This window comes from Vitis riparia, chromosome 5, assembly GCF_004353265.1.
Source record: "Vitis riparia cultivar Riparia Gloire de Montpellier isolate 1030 chromosome 5, EGFV_Vit.rip_1.0, whole genome shotgun sequence".
Classification (NCBI taxonomy): domain Eukaryota; kingdom Viridiplantae; phylum Streptophyta; class Magnoliopsida; order Vitales; family Vitaceae; genus Vitis; species Vitis riparia.
In genome coordinates, this window is record NC_048435.1 from 8,828,891 (window position 1) to 8,847,818 (window position 18,928).

At 33.4% G+C, this 18,928-nt stretch overlaps 1 protein-coding gene across 1 annotated transcript; it reads left to right on the forward strand.

Moving 5' to 3' along the window:
• The first annotated feature begins 3,144 nt into the window (after positions 1-3,144).
• On the forward strand, positions 3,145-18,623 carry LOC117914128 (pre-mRNA-processing factor 19-like). Its single transcript, XM_034829333.1, has 18 exons — positions 3,145-3,254; positions 3,370-3,455; positions 4,284-4,355; positions 4,501-4,563; positions 5,251-5,337; positions 9,173-9,320; positions 9,400-9,521; positions 9,632-9,748; positions 11,027-11,122; positions 11,208-11,267; positions 15,688-15,762; positions 16,563-16,667; positions 16,750-16,866; positions 16,948-17,025; positions 17,104-17,200; positions 17,739-17,790; positions 17,866-17,936; positions 18,034-18,623. Exons 1-18 carry the CDS (start codon positions 3,242-3,244, stop codon positions 18,147-18,149), a joined length of 1,575 nt encoding a protein of 524 aa, XP_034685224.1. The 5' UTR covers positions 3,145-3,241; the 3' UTR covers positions 18,150-18,623.
• Positions 18,624-18,928: the final 305 nt, after the last annotated feature.

An 18,928-nucleotide genomic window follows, 5' to 3' on the forward strand; every position in this document is an offset into this window, starting at 1 on the left:
CAACGATGATGTTTTCTTGATTTCGAAGATCAATCGAGGGCCACAAGTGGCTTATTCCCGAATGACCTTGTTGAATGGCGAAGAACGCGTGTAGCAGTTTTTTTTGCGCGCTTACCGAACTTGTAGGGAGATTTGATGAAGCTCTTTTTTTTGTCGTGAAACCTTTTTTTCCTGTACAAAGTTATCTTTGAATTTTCTCCTTAGGATTTTCCTTTATGGATTTTTATTTTTATTTTTGAATTTCCTCATCTTTCTAAATAGAAGACATCTCTATTCATAAGTGAAGATAGAGAATTTGAATTTCAAATTCTCGAATTTTAATTGCTTAATTCAAGGGATTTAGTTCCTTGATTTTAGTAAATTTCCCTCTCCGGGAGGTTTTACCAACTTATTATTATTATCCTTTTTATAGTTGGAGATTAGGGAAACTTATGTTAAGAGGATTTTTTTTATTCATTTTAAAGACTAAATTAGTGGTAATTTAATCCACTATTTTTTTTTTTTTTTATGTCTACAAAGTTATTTTTGTGTCTTTTCGTTGCATTTACTTACAATACGAAACAGTCGCTAGTATTTGGTGTTGCACCTGCATTTTGGTGATTCTACTAAAAACACTTCAAATATAAATGATATCGAACGCTCTTGCTTTTCTCTTTTCTCACTTTTTTCGTATTGAAAGATATGCATGTAACTTTGCATGGACTTTATAAATACACTGTGTCTGGCTCTTGTTCTCAATTTCCTGATGTAGGTAGAGATGCCTCTCATTTAGAGGAGGCATGCATGCAAAGCACTGCACTGGTCTAACTAATGTAGGCAGGGCACTCTCCCATACTGTTGCCAAAAATTTAATTTCTTTTGAGTACTCAGTTTACCCCCAGATTTGGAATGAAAGATAAATGGATTAAAAACAAATTTAAGATTTTGTTTTAATAAAAGTTTCGGGGTTAAGATGGGTTCTTATTTAATTATTTATATAATTAGATTAAAATAAATTTAATTTATTTATTTTTCATTTTTTTTCTCGTAACATATATAAAATAATAAGAAATATCTATTTCAAAAAAATAAGTTATAAAATTTTATCATTTTTGTTTAGTTATTTATAAAAACATATTTATTTTTAATATAATTATAAAAAAAAAAAAGGAGAATTGTGCTTTTGACCCAATTGGACTTTGAAATTGACCTTCATTTTATGTAAGTGACATAATTGACATGAATGATATGAAATTTAATGGGACAAAAATATTTATGAAGATGACAAATCAATTTTTTTTTAAAAAGTTGTTGATTGCACACGTGACAATGACATAGAAAAGAGTCAAAAGACCATAATTTTTTATTTGATTAAATTGAAGAAAATGTTGTTTGCAAAATATTTTTTAATCTTTTTTTTTGACAAAAGCCAATTTTTATTTGAATTAGAAAATATTTATAAAAAAATTAATTTTTGTCTAAAAAAAACTCTAAAATTTATTTAGAAAAGCATTACAATTTATTTTTAAAAAATGTTATCCTTGTTTTATCCTAAAAAAATATTTTAAATTAATTATAAAAAAATTAAGAGAAAAAAAAAGTTCAAATTTATTAAAAAAATGTGATTTCAAATCCTAAAAAAAATATTTATTTAAAAATAATAATTTATTAAAAAGAAAAACTCAATTTATTAAAAAGGGAGATTCCTGTTAAAAAAATGTATATTTTTTTCCTTTTCAATTTTATTCTAAAAATGTTTTTTTTTCTACTTTTATTAAAAAAAATATTTTTCAAATTTTATTTTGAAGAGTTTTATTTTTATTTTTTATTTTTTTAAAAAAAGTTTCTGATATGATTTTCAACATAAATTTTGTGATTTTGTTTTTTCATAATCAACAAAAGGCATTTTAGAAAATATTGAAATTTTATATAATTCTTCTCAATTTTTATATTTATATTGGATTTTCAGCTTAAATTGGCAGGTTTTATGGACTTAATGCTAATTTTTAGGCATTTCATAAAATATTGAAGTTTTATATAATTCTTCTCAATTTTTATACTTCTATTGGATTTTCAACCTAAATTGATAGGTTTTATGGACTTAATGCTAATTTTTTGGTCAATCAAATCCAAAACATAATTTTTCCAAAAAATTAAATGAACCGAAACGAGAATAAGTTTTCATAAATAGTATAAAAATTGAGATGGTAGAGACCTCTATCAAACCCTTACCATCATCATCCCTAGATACAAAAGAAAAAATATATTTACACTTCTAGAGATTTTTGAAAATTATACAAACATGCACCCTAGTTTCTAAAATTTTACACTGTGGCCCATTGTTAAAGATTATGGGTCAAATGAAATTAAAGAAGGATAAAGTGACATTAAGAAAATGAAATTACCGTTCATTTGGTCATTTAATGGTAAAAATTTCCTAAAAATGTTATAAAGTTTAGTTTTAAAAATTATTATAACTCATCTTTTAATCAATTTGTAGGTATTTGCTTCATAATCTTTTTTTATAAAAAAAGAAAAATTACCGATTCGTTAGTTGAAACTATATTTGGATGGATGATTGTGTCATTTTTTTAAAGAAACTTAAGTTGTTTGGATGCACCTTCATTTTTCAATCTTAAAAGCAAAAGAATGTATAAATAAGAAATAGTTTGATTTTTTTCCTACTATCTTATATTTTAAAGAAATTATTATCATATTTTAAAATCAGAAACGAAAAATGACATCTAGCACACATATATTTCCAAAAGAAAAGAAAATAATTTCCTAAAAATAAAAAAATAAATAAAATGTGTGATTAAATAGCACCAAAATTAAAAGAATGAATTATGCAACTTAGGGTTTAATACGCTTAAAAATTAGAATAAAAAATTTCACAAATTTCAATTTTTAGAGGAGAGAAAATAAGGTATATTTATGAATTTAATTAAGAAAACAAACTAGTCACTGACTCACTAAAGACTGATGCAAAAGAAAGCAATATTAACGTGTGCTTGGGCTTGGGCTTGGTCATGGGCCTAGCCTAGTCGTTCAATCCATTCAGATCCAGACCAATCAAACTCGGTCCAACCCTAGGCAGGTAACCCCAAAAATTTAACCATCAGCCCTGGAGAATGAGTTTATTTACAAAAACATCCAGTTTCCCTATCTAAAATCCAAAATTCACAGTGATTTGGTTCTTTTTCTTGCCTACACTCCCTTCTTCAGCAGATCTTCCGGAGAAACCCTAGCTTTCTCAGCCACTATGAACTGCTCCAGTAACTCTCTCTCTCTTTTTCTATCTCTTTATTTCTATGTGTATTTCGAATGGTGTGTGTGTGTGGAGGTCATTTCTTGATCTGTGATTTTCTTGTTTTTTGCTTGTCTTTACAGTGTCCGGCGAGGTGCCGGAAGAGCCGGTTGTTTCCAAGAAATCTGGGCTTCTCTTCGAGAAGCGTTTGATCGAGAGACACGTATCGGTACTCTTCATTTTCTGCTCTTCCTTCTTGGGTTTTGCACTGTTTGGTTACTCAGATAGAATTTTAAACCCTAGGGTTTGCCCTGTTTGCAACCTCACATCACTTTATTGAGTTTATAACTATTGGGGTTAGCTTAGGTGACTTTTTATTTGTATTTTCTTAACAGCAGAAAACGTGGGATTTGGAATTTACTTTTTTTTTTTTTTCGTTTTCTTTTAACCACATGGTTTCTGGGTAACCAACCGGGGGTCTGTGGCTGTCGGGTGGGGTGGGAGGTGGAGGGAAGCTCAGTTTGGCGGCTGAGAAAAAGACGGAAAAGAAAGTATATTGATGTAGTTGAGCTATGTGTGCCTGTACTTTCAATATTTACAAGGAAACAATTAATCTATGGTTCTCATTTTTTGCCCTTCCTATACCTTTTTGGGGACGCTCTATTTGGTTTCAGAGGAATTTGACTGGAGGAAGATGTACTGAAACTTAAATAAAATCTTAGATTTTTCATTGTTGTTTCTTGAGAAGAGGAAGACCTCAGACCACCTGAATCTGTAGGAGAGTTTTTTCAACTTTTTAGGAACCAAAACAACCTAAAACAAAAGACCCTGGAATTTCACTTTTATTTTCCCCCAGCTTTTCTCAGAAGCTGAAGAGGGGGTTGATATTTTCCGTGGTTTATAGATGCTTTCTATCAGTTTTCTTGGAAACCAAATGAAGGATTTAATTTATATTCATTGTTTTTATAGGTAGGATTTAATTTATATTCATTGCTATGGTTCATATTTCAATGTTCCATTTGATAGAAAACTACGCCGTTTTCCATTCTTTTTGTAGGATTATGGAAAATGTCCAATTACAGGGGAGCCACTAACTATGGATGATATTGTTCCAATACAAACAGGAAAGGTATGCTTTATATTGATGTTTGTTTTCTGTTGTTTCTTTGGTTATGCTTTTATATTGTTTCAGGTTTTATCATTGACTTTTCTGGTTTTATTATTGTTAATGCTAAAACTATGTTGATGTTTACTCTCATTGGCTTGTAATGCAGATAGTGAAGCCCAGACCTGTACAGGCTGCTAGCATACCTGGGATGCTTGGAATGTTCCAGATTGTATGTTTTCTTTTACTTCTATCACAAGTTTGCTGGGCTATTTTTATTCAATACTTTGATATGCTATAGAAAAATTTGTCAGCCTAAAAGTTTTTATTATCAAATACATTTTTATTGTTTTCAACATTGCATGACAAGAAGACATGCATTAAGTCTTATTATCATTCCCTTTGCAACATGCTGATTGTATTTAACTATGAATTTCTTTTACTTTCATTTAGTCCTTATCTGACTATCATCAATATTGAGCTGGAAAATCATGGTTGTTGATGATGTTATATCTGTGCTCTTTGCATACCATGGATCGGACATGATGAATGTTGATACCTCTCTTATTAGTGACAAAAAGAAGGGTGACCTGGAATCTCATGTTCATTATTGTAATCCTGCGTTACTATTATAATTTGTAGTCCAAGTTTTCCTGTTTTAGGTGTTTCTTCATTTATATGAATTTGCTTTCTTGGATACAAGATTTTTGAAGGAAGTCGCTTTGCTTGAGCTATGTATGCTTTTCTTTGAATTAATTTCGGACATGAATCTAAATCCTTATCATATACTGTTTATCAATTTGTTCCTATTGTCTGCCAATGTTGTTAGTTATGGCATTAGATTGCACTTCATTGTTAATTTTAAAGATTCTCTCATTTTAATATTTAAGGCCTTTTTTTTTTCTTTTTCAAATAATAGGAATGGGATGGCTTGATGCTATCCAATTTTGCGTTGGAGCAACAACTACATACTGCTAGGCAGGAGCTAAGTCATGCTTTGTACCAGGTATTAGAAACTAGCTTCTATGCCCACTGAAGTTTGAATATATGGTTCTGGTTTGCTTCTTGTGGACAAAACATCTATACCATTAGTTAATGTTGAACAAAGTATATTCTATTTCTTTGACAACATTTTTTTTTTTTTTTTTGTTGTTGACTTTGGCACTATGCTATTCCATTTTGGTATGAATTTTGAAGTGGTTAATCTGATAGATAACTTGAATCCCTGTTCTAATAACATTGTTCTTGCCAATAACACATTAGTCCCTGTTCTAAGTGGCTAGTGTGACGCATGATCATAAAATCTATTCTTCTTTGGATCCATGGGAATGTTATATAGTGTAATTTGACCATTTATCCCTCTTTCTATTTGGGATATGAAATGACAAAACAGTGTTTCCCATATCCTTCAGTCCAGAATGTGTTGGTGGATGGAAGTCCAAGGATGAAAATATAGATTTTTACTGATATATTGGTAGTTGGATTTGATGGATATATTGGGAAATATTAATGGAAACTTTGACAAAAAATATCAGTGACCAAAAATTGATCAAAATTTATAAAAATGTTGAGGAAAATTCCAAAAAATGATAAAATAAGAAATAATATACATATTTAAAAATAATATATCTTGTGACATCTATGATAATATATAGGATTTGAAAACACATAAATATTAAATTTTATAATATATTTAATTTGAATATGTTGAAGGATATAAAAGAAATTATTATATATGTATAACTATTTTTTATTTTAAAATATTGATAATTTTATTTATAAATTTATATTTATCTTATATTTATTTATTTTACAAAATATATATTAAAATAATGAAAATTAATTATTTGCAATAATTTTATTTTAGTTAATTTATAATATACACATAAAGACATATTCTAATATATATATATATATATATATATATATATATATATATATATATATTATATTGTATATGTGTTAATGAATATGTAGCAGATTTGGCCCAATGTTAAAGAAAATCACATCTCACACCAGAGGACCAGCTTTGATCCTCTCACATGTCGGGGATTGTATTTGAATGTTTTTTCTTCTCTTTGCCAAGCACTCCCACATTGAAGACTTAAAAGAAAAAAAAGTGTGCACTTAATAAACAACACTTCAAACTACTGTCATGTGTTACTTGGGCTGGGCTGCCCTGGCTTGGGCTCTGTAATCCCAAATGTGCGTTGCCTTAAAATTTTTAAATGAGACTTGGCGTTGAGAAATCAGAGATTTTTTTGCTGAAAGTGGTGAAATATTGGAAAATCACTGATAAAGAGGTGAAAATTGGTGTTAAATGATGAAAAATTCCGAAATATCTGGAAATCGAAATATCCCCATTAGTTATTGTGTTGGCACCCTTCAACATGTGAAATTTCGGTGAAATATCACTGATATTTCGCGACATTTAAAACCTTGGATGGAACATAATGGCCCTTGGATGCTAATAGTGGTCTTCTGAAGGGCATAGAATTTTGCAAAAAAGAAATAACTGCTAATTAAAATTCCCACTTTGACTCTTTTTTTAAGTCATAGTCCCATATGCAGGCTCGTAGTCCTTTCAATTTGAATTGTACTTAATTAAGTTTTCAAAAGTAACCAAAGTGAAGCTTTTTCATGTAAAAAGTCTGGTCTAAGGAAGAATTGTGAAGTCTGGATTTATGCTACTGCTTTTATCTCTAAGAAAGTGAGTTATTATGTCATGCTCTCTCCATCTCCCTCATTTTTTAATTATGAGATTTTAACTATTATATAAATTAATTCTTGTTTATATTGATCATTATATACCCTCAGACCCTTATTCCAAAAAAATAGTTGTGTATTGAATTTTATAAATCTTGCTACCTAACATTGACTAGTGGAGTTGGAAAGGGAGGCCTCATATGAAATGACTCTTTATCTTTAACTTTAGTTAGAAGTTGAAACCAAAACTGTAATTTTAAAGGGACTTATCAAAAAAAAAAAACTGTAATTTTAAAGGGGTAATATTGTTATTGTAAAAGTATCATTAAAAATGAAACACCTTTTTTTATTTATTTTTTATTTTTAAAAAAGAGTTTCTGTGAGTAGGAACATTTTCTTGACTTCCATATTATGCTCTTTTTTAAGCAAGAAGCTCTATTAACAAAATTGCCCAAATAGTTACAATCTATAGTAGCTTTTATTGAGCGTCAAAAAGAAATCTTGGCTTCTTAGAAGCCAATCTAAACAGGATCAGATTCTTGCTTTTACATGGAGATGTTTAGACATATTGACAACAACTCAACCAATTCTGGATTTGACGAGCTGTGATGTGGCATGAATGTTTCATACTCTATGTTTTTTATTTTAATGCAAGTGTGTCTGTACTCACCTGCAGGAAGCAACCACTGTTTTGATTGTCTTGTTGGAACTTATCATCCTGTTAGCAGTTTGCATGCACCCTTGGGCATTAGTACATCCTAAGCTATGGAATAGTGAAGCAATTTTTTACAAAGTTGTGGTTCTCACTCTGCAAATACATGACATGCATGTTTCTTCCCAACTTACGGAGAACATTCATATTTATAACTTTAGCCATTGACAAGGATGGGTCTGTATTTAGGCATGGATGGATCTGGTGCATGTGGGAGTGTGTAGTCTGACAAGAAAATAAGCAGTTTTTTTTTTTTTTACTGTGTCTTTTGATAGGGAAAGTGTTCATATAGATGTCCATGCATCTGCATATGTGTGAATGCAGCTGTGTGTTCATGTAATGCTTGTGTGCTTGTGCATATAATAAGCTGTCTTGGTCCATTAACCATTGTTAGGGTAAAGTGTTGTGCATGCACATCTAATGTTGTTGCATATGTCCATATACGCATAAAAAGATTGACTATATCTATGGCGTGACTATTCAATTACATTGCATTGGAAACCACTTAAATCCACTTTTGATGTTTTTTTATGCATGTATTTGTATTCTTTAATTTTTGCATACTTAAAACTTTTTTTAAGTATTATTATGTTTTTTTTTTATAAATAAAACTCATTCCAAACTCTTTTAAGCATTATTATGTTAATTTTTTTATGATCAGCCCTGATGTTTACTGACTAATTGGTTATAATTTCCATTTTGGTTTGCCAGTAATGGCTGCTAGCCTCCTCTTACAGATGTTTGAGGCACTGTCTAGAGCTTAATTGATAAGAACTCTCTACCTGCATGGTATGTGTGAGAAAATATCCACAATATTGTGCTCAGGATCTATTCACAAACACTCACTTTTACATCAAATTATAATTTGAAATGAAACTTCTGTTGTCCTCAAGCAATAATCTTCTTTTTTTTGCACTCTTTTTTATTATGGCATGAAACTGAAATGTTTCACATGAAATGTTATTTTCACTTCTGCTAGAAGGTGACTCCTATTTTATCAATCCTTAGTTGACCGCTAATAGCAATTTTGCGAATGAGGCGTGTATTATTGTGGTATGCTCTGGATTTTGTTGGGAAGCTGGGACTCAGGCTCTGTATTATTACCTCTTCAAGTTCTATAATTGATTTTCTTATTCAGTGAATGTTTGTTTGGAATAATTTCAACATGCTGTTGTTTTTTTGCCTTACTTTTTGCATAAGCTATCCTTTGGTCTCATACTGTGCTATTCAGGAGTCTCATAAAAAATGGGTGTTGAGTTTTAGATGCTGTACAATTTTTATTACATTTGTTTATTCTTATTCATTTGTCTTCATTTCTACATTCTTTTCTTTTAAACTATCATATCAAAAAACAAAAGTTCCATTTTTTTGGGACCAACATAACAAAGTGAATTTTGGTTGCAAACTATGATACATATCACAGCATGATGCTGCTTGTCGTGTAATTGCAAGACTAAAAAAAGAAAGGGATGAAGCAAGGTCTCTACTTGCTCAATCAGAAAGACAGATACCCATGTCAATGTCAACAGCAACTGCAGTAAATGCTTCTGCTCTTAGCAACGGGAAAAGAGGTTCTTGCTTTACTTCTAGGTTGATTATCTTTTAATTTCTTTCAACTTATTTATCGTTTGCATATTGTTGTAATGATAGCTGCGGAGGATGAGGAGTTGGGTCCTAATGGCAAGAAACTCCGTCCTGGAATTTCTGCTAGTATCATTACGGAACTTACAGACTGTAATGCGGCACTTTCACAGCAGCGGAAGAAGCGGCAGGTATTGTTTGTCATGATGTACAATTACTCATATTTGGTTTAATCTCAGATTTTAATTAAAATTTAGAAAGGCTATTTTTTTAAATATTGATTTTCACATTCTCTTTCCAGATACCTACATCATTGGCTCCTATTGATGCTGTGGAGAGGTATACTCAGCTCTCTAGCTATCCTCTCCACAAAACTAACAAACCAGGCATTTTATCTGCTGATATCTACTACTCCAAGGTATGACATGCATTATAATTTAAACTGTATTTTTGAGAATTTATATCTTCATTCCTATGATTTTAGTCTATAGTTAAATGGTTTTGCATTATCTGGTGTGCTAGTTTGCAGTGTTTAATTGTTGTTTTAGAAATTGGATTGAATGACTATTGGGAACTTCGAAAATCTGTATATTTAGGCAGGTGCTGCTCTTTGACACTGCCAAGGTGCACCAATGTCCTGATGCTGTTTAAGAATTATGTTCTGATAGTGATAAGCCAAAATCTACATGAAGTGGGACATTGTCATTGTGTCACATGCGCCTTATGCCCTCATTCTCGTGGCCACTGTTTCTCTTGCACATAGATAAACTTGGACATTATTCCTTTCAGTTTCTGGCATAAACTTGACAAACTATGTTGGCAACGTAATTGAACCTGTGATCTTCCATTACATGCTACTTAACAATCATTAATGTAGAGGGGAATGTCCAGCTCATAGACACAATAAGTGTGGCTTTTAGTAGACATGCAATATATAGACACAACTTTTGGTGCTAAACATGTAATCCATTGACAGTAAATGTGGCTTTCAGTGCTAGACATGCAAAATGTAATTTTAGATGACATTGATGATCCTATTTAAGCTTGCAACTTTTAGTTAAAGTTGGTTCTTCTATGACCCTATCTTCAAAACCCACCCTCAGAAACATTCAAATAAAAGAGAAATTTAATTCTCAAAGTATAAGTTGTACATGAGGTGCACACCATTAGTCTGATGAATCTTGTTTAATTATCAAAGAATTTGGTTCTTTTCATAAAGCTAAGAGGTTCATGTCACTCTGTTTTCATTGCTTTTGTGATCCGTCCAATCTATCTATTTATCTATCTATATGTATGTATGTATGTATGCTTAGTTTAATAAAACTCACCTCATGCATTCATTTAGTCGAAATATTACATCTGCAGTTGATTGGTGGTCTTTAAGTTTCAAATTGCCTTCTGTTGCATTTGGATAATCTATCTATCTATCTATATATATATATATATGTATGTATGTATGTATGTATGTATGTATGCTTAGTTTAATAAAACTCGCCTCATGCATTCATTTAGTTGAAATATTATATCTGCAGTTGATTGGTGGTCTTTAAGTTTCAAATTGCCTTCTGTTGCATTTGGATATGCCAAATCATACAATAATTTTGTTCAACCTTCTTTTGGAGAGCTGGAGAATACTTCTTTTTAAGCTTTAAGTTCCACAAATTCATTCAGCTTTTGTTTTATTCCTGGTTACCAGGATATCATTGCAACTGGGGGGGTTGATGCAAATGCTGTACTGTTTGACCGACAATCAGGACAAATCTTATCCACGCTTAGTGGCCACTCGAAGAAGGTTTTATGCTTTATCTGGTTGAATTGCTTTAGTTCTGTCTTCTAATTGTAATGTCTTGGCTGATTAAATGTCTTTTTCTTGTTAGGTTACCAGTGTGAAATTTGTTACTCAGGATGACCTATTTTTAACTGCCTCAGCGGATAAGGTTTGCTGTTATGATTTTATTAGCCTCAACTTGCCTAGCTACAAAAATTTTACCTGTACTAAATTAACGCTTTATTTTTGGAATTTTTTTTTCTTCCCATTGCTACAAGTACATGTTTACTAGATGGAATTGATGGCTTGTCATGTGCTATTTAATACAAGAAATTGGAGAGGTTCAAACTGATTTTGCTACTCAAGCTGGTATAGGCCATACCAAGTTAATTTTGGGGCAGTGATTCCCATATCCACCATTTTTTTTTAACGCCATCCCAAGGTTTGAAACCATGGTTTTACTTAATATTTAAAATCAGCCCATAATACATTAAGATTTCTTTTGCAGTGAACTCAAACTGTCATATCTTTTATAATTTTAAATGCAACTTTTGATTTTTTTTTTATATGCTGAAACTGATGAAATGGAAAGTTGACACATTGAAATTGTACCATATAGCCATCGGTTCCTTTTCTTTTTGGTTGAAATGGCCTGCACTAATTGATTGACCATGAAACAGAACAGGTCATTTGTCCTTTGTGGCTTGGCTTCTGTTTTCACTCATTCAGGGCATTTGGGTCATTTGGCTGGGTTCTGGTGATTCATACAGAGTTGATTATGCATGCAGGGCAAAGCCTGATCCTTATGGTTGGAGCTTTTCGAACACAATTAGAAAGGGATGTGGGGATTTTTTTAGCTAGAAGGTTTGCGGCTGTGGCTGATGATCAATTGGCTAGATTTGACCGAGATGTTTGGTCTAGAGAAAATTCTTTGAAAGACAAGTTCCCATTCTTTTGTTAATCTGGCCACTAGAAAAAATGCTTGGGTGGGTGATTATTGGGAACTCAGGAATGGGATTGGAATAGTTGGGAGAGTCTTGGTTTGTAGGGACTTCTTTGATTTGGAGTTGGAATGGATGCTGTCTTTCTTGCAGCTTAGTTGTTGATAAAGTGACATCTTCCCTTGCTAAGGAAATTTGGAGATACAATGTTCCTTTCACAGCATATTTGGAACGCTGAAATAGGAAATCCATTCCATTTACCATTACCACATTTGGACAACTTATTAGGATGACAATAATAATAAAATCTAACTCTTGTTAGTATTTTGATTTCTCTTTAAAATGGTATTGTGATTCATCTCTAGTTTCATTTCTGTTTTCACAATACCAAATGTACCCTTAAGTTGAGTTTCTTTATTTGGGAGGTCAATAGTCTGGATAACAGTTAACTGATGTTGTCTTTTCAAATGAAGGGAGGGATCCACCAATTGGATTCTGGTTCACTATGGTTGGGTTTCTGGGTTTTGGAAGCTAATTTTCTTTGTTTAAGATGTCTTGGGTGCTTTGCCATTTGGTTAAGGATTTGTTGCTTAGATGGCTGCTGGATTTTTGGGCAAGAGTTACAAGGAAGCTAGGAAGTGCCTCCTCTTTGTTTATGTTGCACTCTGGGAAGAAAGAAATAGATAAATTTTTGAAGAGGTAGAGCAATAGAGGCAGCAGTGAAAGAAATTTACCCTAGAAAGCTGTTCTCATGGGCTCTAGTGCCTTGGGGGAAGCTAATGTAACTTGTATGATAGACTTTGTGGATGGCTTAACCATGGGTTTGCCTGGAATTTATTTTTTTTTCATGGTGGTTTGTGTAGTTCCTATCCTGTGCCTCTCCTGTTAGGTGCTTTATTAATGAAAATTATTTAGCTATGAAAAAAGAAATAAAGAGCAAGGACAGCAAAAGAATCTCTGCTGCATCCTCAGCATGCTATACTCAAAACTAAGAAGAGATACCTTTCCTTCCCCAAAGAATCTGAAGACTATAAATACCAATTTAAGGCACATTTTTTATCTTCAGGCACACATTTTTTGTCTTCACGATACAAAGCTCTTCACTTTTGAAGATTCTTCTCCTTTCGTTCCAGAATACCAAAAGCGACAAAAGGGGAGTAGTTTTCTAAACTTTCCTTCTTAATTTCCTGCAAAATTACTTATCTAGACAGGGATGAGCCCTTGATATTAGCCATGATAACACTTGAGAAACATAAAAAAAGAAAAAAAAAGTGTGCTAGACGAGAGAGTTGCTCCACTCCAGACTGGAGCAAAATAAGATCCTTTTAACTCTTTACCCGTTTTTGCATAAAAAACACCAATGAGATGAACTCTGATTCTTCTGCCTCAAAGGTGTGAATCTTTTCTTAAACCACTTCTTGCATGAAGAAGTTCACACACCTTGGCACAAACGGAACCAGGGAAACTCCTAGGAGGACCTGACTGAAATCATCACATAGAAAAATGATAACCTAGAAACCTTTATTGTTTTTATTTATTTTTATTTTTTTGATAGGTACCTGGAAACCTTTCTTTGACATGATGCAAAAACAGGTGTCCTCTCTATAGACTTGTAAATACAGGCCAAGAAGCTTGCAACACCCCAATTCCCAATCATGAAAACTCCTTACAAACCTTGGAGTACTATGGCCAAAATCACCCTCCTCACAGCAGTAAACTTAACCAATGCTTCCATAGCAAATAAGGCTTGGAGGGATGGATATTGGAGTTGCAAGTTCACCTACCCACATCACTTGATGTTGGAGATTGACCATGTGACCATAGTCCATAGTAAAACTAATAAAGCCAAAGAAAGAATCCCATCTGAAAAAGGGATTTCCATACTCACTCTGTCCTACCACTGGTTTCCCCTTGATCTTATCCTCCCCTCAACTCCCTAAATTTATCCAACACAACTTTTCTCCTCAGGCTATATTGAACTCCATAAACCTCCAGAATTTCTTTCCCAAAGTAGCTTTGTTTAGAACCATAAAGTTTCTAATGTTCAAACTGCACTCCTTTTTGGAGAGGCACATAGAAAACCCCTTAAGCAAACAGGAGAGTTTACCACACTCATCTCCTCTCTTAGAAGCGTAGTTGGAATCACAAAAGTAGAGATGAAATAGAGAAGAGGTTGACTGGGCATTCTCTGTAAGAGTGATTCTATACCCCTTGAACTAGTTGTTTCAACAAGGCCCAATATTTCTCAAACTAGTTCATTACTCAATACCAAACAGCTCAGGGTTTAAATGAGATTGCTGATGAAAGTCCTCGATATGAAGATCAAAGCTTGCCCATCTTAAAGATCTAAGCAACAATAGTGACCTTTCGTTGTATCCCATTGCACAAGGATAATCTCACTTTCTGACAAATTAACCTGCGACTTTAATGTAGCTTCAAGACAAAGAAGAGAGCAACTAAAGTAGAATGACTGAATACCACTTGCCCCACAGAAAATAGATTATCATCAATGAACAAGAAATGAAATTTCAGCTCCAAGGTCCCACCCTTTTGGGGACCTTTGCACCTTGAAAATGGTCCCTTCCACCACTATAACTAGAATGGTACTTGGAGAAACTGTGACTAACACAGATGAGGAGAAAGCAATCCCTGTGCCTCAAACCTGTAGAACCATGGAGAAAACTTCATCACTGACTAGGATAGATCTGGTAGTTGAAATGTACAAGTTGATTTGATCAAGGCAGTTTCATCCAAAACCATCCTAATCAAATAGAAAATGCAACTCCCCATTATTAAAACCTTTTTACATATGCAAGTCACACATGAACCCCACCTTAGAACTCTTCAGCCTGAAATTTATGGCTTCATTAGCAACGAGAAGTGCAGCAAGAATTTGCCAATGTTGTATGAAAGCACTATGAGAATCTAAAACCACTCATCCACCACTCTCTTAATTTGTTAGGAAGGGTCTAAAATGCCCTACATAATAAAATTGCCTTGGAAAATTCAGCATGTCCGTCTTTTGATAATGCCCTACACAATGGGATTATCTACCCAGTAGCAGGTAAGGCTTTCACAACCTCTTCCTCTCTGGACTTCTCAAGGTCAACTGGTCCCTATAAGACAATAAACTTAAACAAGCCCTCAAGATGAGGCTCCCAACCCCATTAGCTGCCCCTGGCAATAGATACAACCAGTCCCCTTGCAGCATTAGACTTGCATGCCATTCCCACAATAATGACATGGTTTGTGCCCTCAAGATTGATGCCAAAATGAAGGACCTGAAGTGAGCTTATTAAAGCTTCATTCTAGGGAATCTTCTTGGTAGCCTTTCCTAATAATACAATTTGGGTTTCTTGTTATTGTTTTCTAAGACTACATTTCTGTTTATCTGCTTTGCTGAATTTCATCACCCATGATTATAGTATGGGCCTTTTTTTTAGGATGTAACCTTGTACAACTTGGTTTGATTTGTTCTTCCATTTGTTTTGTTCTGAAGAATACTCTTGGTCCATTGTGCTTTGATTTTTAATGTTTACTGATGTCTCCATACAACTTAATTTCCATGTATTCTATGGAGGATTATATATTTCGTATACAGGTTTAGTTTGCATTTCATTATTTGATTTATTTATTCTTTGTTTGCAGACTGTTCGTGTGTGGCAAGGGTCTGATAATGAGAACTATAATTGCCGGCACATCTTGAAGGATCATACTGCAGAGGTATATCAATTCTCCTGGTCTCATTGGCCACAATTCTGTTACTACTTAAATTCCACAGTAATATGCTTGCTTTTTGACTTTTCTGGGTTTCCTCTTGCAATTATTTTGTTGTATGGAAATGATTTCAAAATTTGCTTCTGTTTTGGCAAATTCAAGCATATATACACAACGGATTTAACAAGAAGTAATTCAAGAAAGAAAACAATATTACCTACTAATTTGGTATCATACATGTCATTTTTTCAATTTGAGTTAGAGGGACTTGCCTTCACAGCAGTTCAGCTGTTTCTAGTGAACCCTTAATGCTCGAGACTAAATCTTGTTTGAGGTGAATGCAGCTTTTTCTAAGAACTGTTCGTTGTAGTGAATGCTAAATATAGAGGATTGCGATGCATTAGGTAACAAGTCCCACTTGAGAAATCTAGATGGCGAGAAATTTATATGATTGTTTACATCTGTATCATTCAATAGCTTGTTACATTACTACATTAGACATTTCATTGGAAATAGCTCTTTCTTGAGTGACTCTAGTTGTAATCACATAAAAAAATATGTATAATCAATGCCTATCAGGAAAACAAAGAAAAACATGAATTATCAAGTTGATCACTAGTCTATTGGCCATGTCCAGCTAGGGCTTTAAGTGCTCATGTTATTTCACAACATGCTTAAGCAAATGGCAAATGAATAGTACATGCGTTTGGTTGTCTGTATCTAGCTCTATATTGTACTGGTTCTTATGGTATTCTGTTTTAAGCACAACATAATTCAAGAATGACATATTTATCAACTCTTGTCAGGTGCAAGCTGTCACGGTCCATGCCACAAATAACTACTTTGTGACTGCTTCTCTGGATAATACATGGTGCTTTTATGATCTTTCATCTGGTTTATGTCTGACACAGGTTTCTCTCAATTTCACACATCCCTTCCCTCAATAGCTTCATATTGTCATTATTCTGAATTTTCTTTTCTCCTTTTCTACAGGTGGCAGATGCTTCAGGATCTGAGGGTTATACATCTGCAGCCTTTCATCCTGATGGTCTAATCCTTGGAACGGGTACCTCTGAGGCTCTTGTTAAAATTTGGGATGTAAAAAGTCAGGTAATAAATTGTCTTGCAAGTTTAACCTGGGTTGTTAGAATTCTTTATTCACTTATTTCTCTTTCTTTTGTTAATTTGCAGGCAAACGTGGCAAGATTTGACGGGCACGTTGGGGCTGTAACTGCTATATCTTTCTCAGAAAATGGTTACTTCCTTGCGGTATGTGTTTTCCTAATTAGAAGTGTATATGTGAGGAACTGACATACATTTCTGATTTTTTATGCTTGATCATTTTAGACTGCAGCTCATGATGGTGTTAAGCTGTGGGATCTACGAAAATTGAGGAATTTCCGGACCTTTACACCATATGATTCAAATACAGCAACAAACTCTGGTATGTATTCAGTTTATTCACTGAGTTTTTAAACCTTACGAAGAGGTTAAGCTGTATTAAACTTCTGATTAAGGGGGAAAAGTTTAAACTAGTTGGAAATTTGGAATCTTGACTTATGGGGAGTGTCTCAGCAGCTTTGTCATGTTTAATGTCTATATAGTCCCATGGTGGGATAATGTAGATAGGTATCCCTAAATAAAGTATGTGATACCTTATAACCATGAATTTGAAAATCTAATGGTGGATATGACCACATAGAACCGCATTGGGAAAAATGATTATGTAAGATGACCCAGAGTCTAGTTTTGAAGACTGTTGGGTTTTTGACCTAGTACTGTTCTTTCTTCTCCTGTTTGTTCAAATGACTATGATTGTGTCGATATATGATATTTATATCAGTGGAGGAAAGGAGTGGAGATTTTTCTATTTCTTCATCTATCATCCTTGTAAAGAAAATTTTCTGTTTCTTCATATTTATAACACCATAAGCCAATTCATAAAGAAACATTTAATGAAAGCTGTTCTTTGGTTCTTGCAGTTGAATTTGACCATAGCGGAAATTATCTTGCAATTGCAGGCTCAGACATAAGGTTAGTTTTTAATGAAATTTTAGAAGAATTCCTTATGGTTAATTGAAATTGGTATTAAGGCTTCTGGTTTTGCAGAGTTTACCAAGTTGCCAATGTAAAATCGGAGTGGAACTGTATCAAAACATTCCCTGATTTGTCTGGCACAGGTTTTGTCTCTTATCTTGCTGTCCTATCATTCTTCCATTACGATCTTCAGTTTTAGTTACAGTTTCCTTGATGGATGACTTCTGGTCCTGCATGCAGGCAAAGCAACTTGTGTAAAATTTGGTCCAGATGCAAAATACTTGGCAGTAGGATCAATGGATCGGAACCTCCGCATATTTGGCCTCCCAGGGGATGATGGTCCGATAGAGTCATAAAACACCTTCAGATCAACCTTATTCTGAAAACAACCCTCTCAGTATTCCCTGCAGTCGCTGGGTCAGTGTATTTTACAGGCTTTAAGTAATGGTGGAATTTTGAGCTTTATCATATTTAATCATTTGGTGTTTGACTGGATGCTCTAATTCCAAAATGATAAAAGAGAGTTTTAACGAGAGACTAGAGCCGGTGTATCCTAAGAATTCTGCAGCAAACATCCCTGGGCCCAGCGAGCTATGGCGCCTGAACTATCAATTACCTGTTTCTATTACCTTGTCATTGAAAAATTAGAATGAAGAGAATCGTTTTTTTTTCTCTTTTTTTTTTTTTTTTTTTGAATGCGTTAGTATTTACAATTGAGATATTTTATGGTTGTGGTAAACCATAACCACTGAGCCCAATATGAATATTCAGATTGTGAGATATAGTGTTGTAGGACCTAATTTGGACTAATTGAATTCTTGCTTTGATCTCGTCTAGTTTATTTATTTCTGTTTATTGGTTTCAGGCTGTAGGAAACTCTCAAAGCAGTGTAAAAGCCTATTCTGTTGAGAATTTAATCCCGACAATTGTACTTGAAAACATGTTTGTGGAAGGTGGTTAACATGATATATGAGTCATCATGGCCGATTAGAAAACAGTTGAATATGCCCAATGATTCACAAAAGCTTTTATGCATCTCAAACTCCACAACTTACAAGATGACTACATTATCTAGCCAAAGTAAAAATTTGTGGCCATCAACTTGGTGGATGATTGCAGTCCCAACTCACGTTAG

Bases quoted from the DNA above. Each gene is read 5' to 3' on its own strand.
- LOC117914128 (XM_034829333.1), top strand. The intron at 9,522-9,631 runs GTATTGTTTGTC...TTCTCTTTCCAG, and splicing joins AGCAGCGGAAGAAGCGGCAG to ATACCTACATCATTGGCTCC. The intron at 15,763-16,562 runs GTATATCAATTC...AACTCTTGTCAG, and splicing joins TGAAGGATCATACTGCAGAG to GTGCAAGCTGTCACGGTCCA.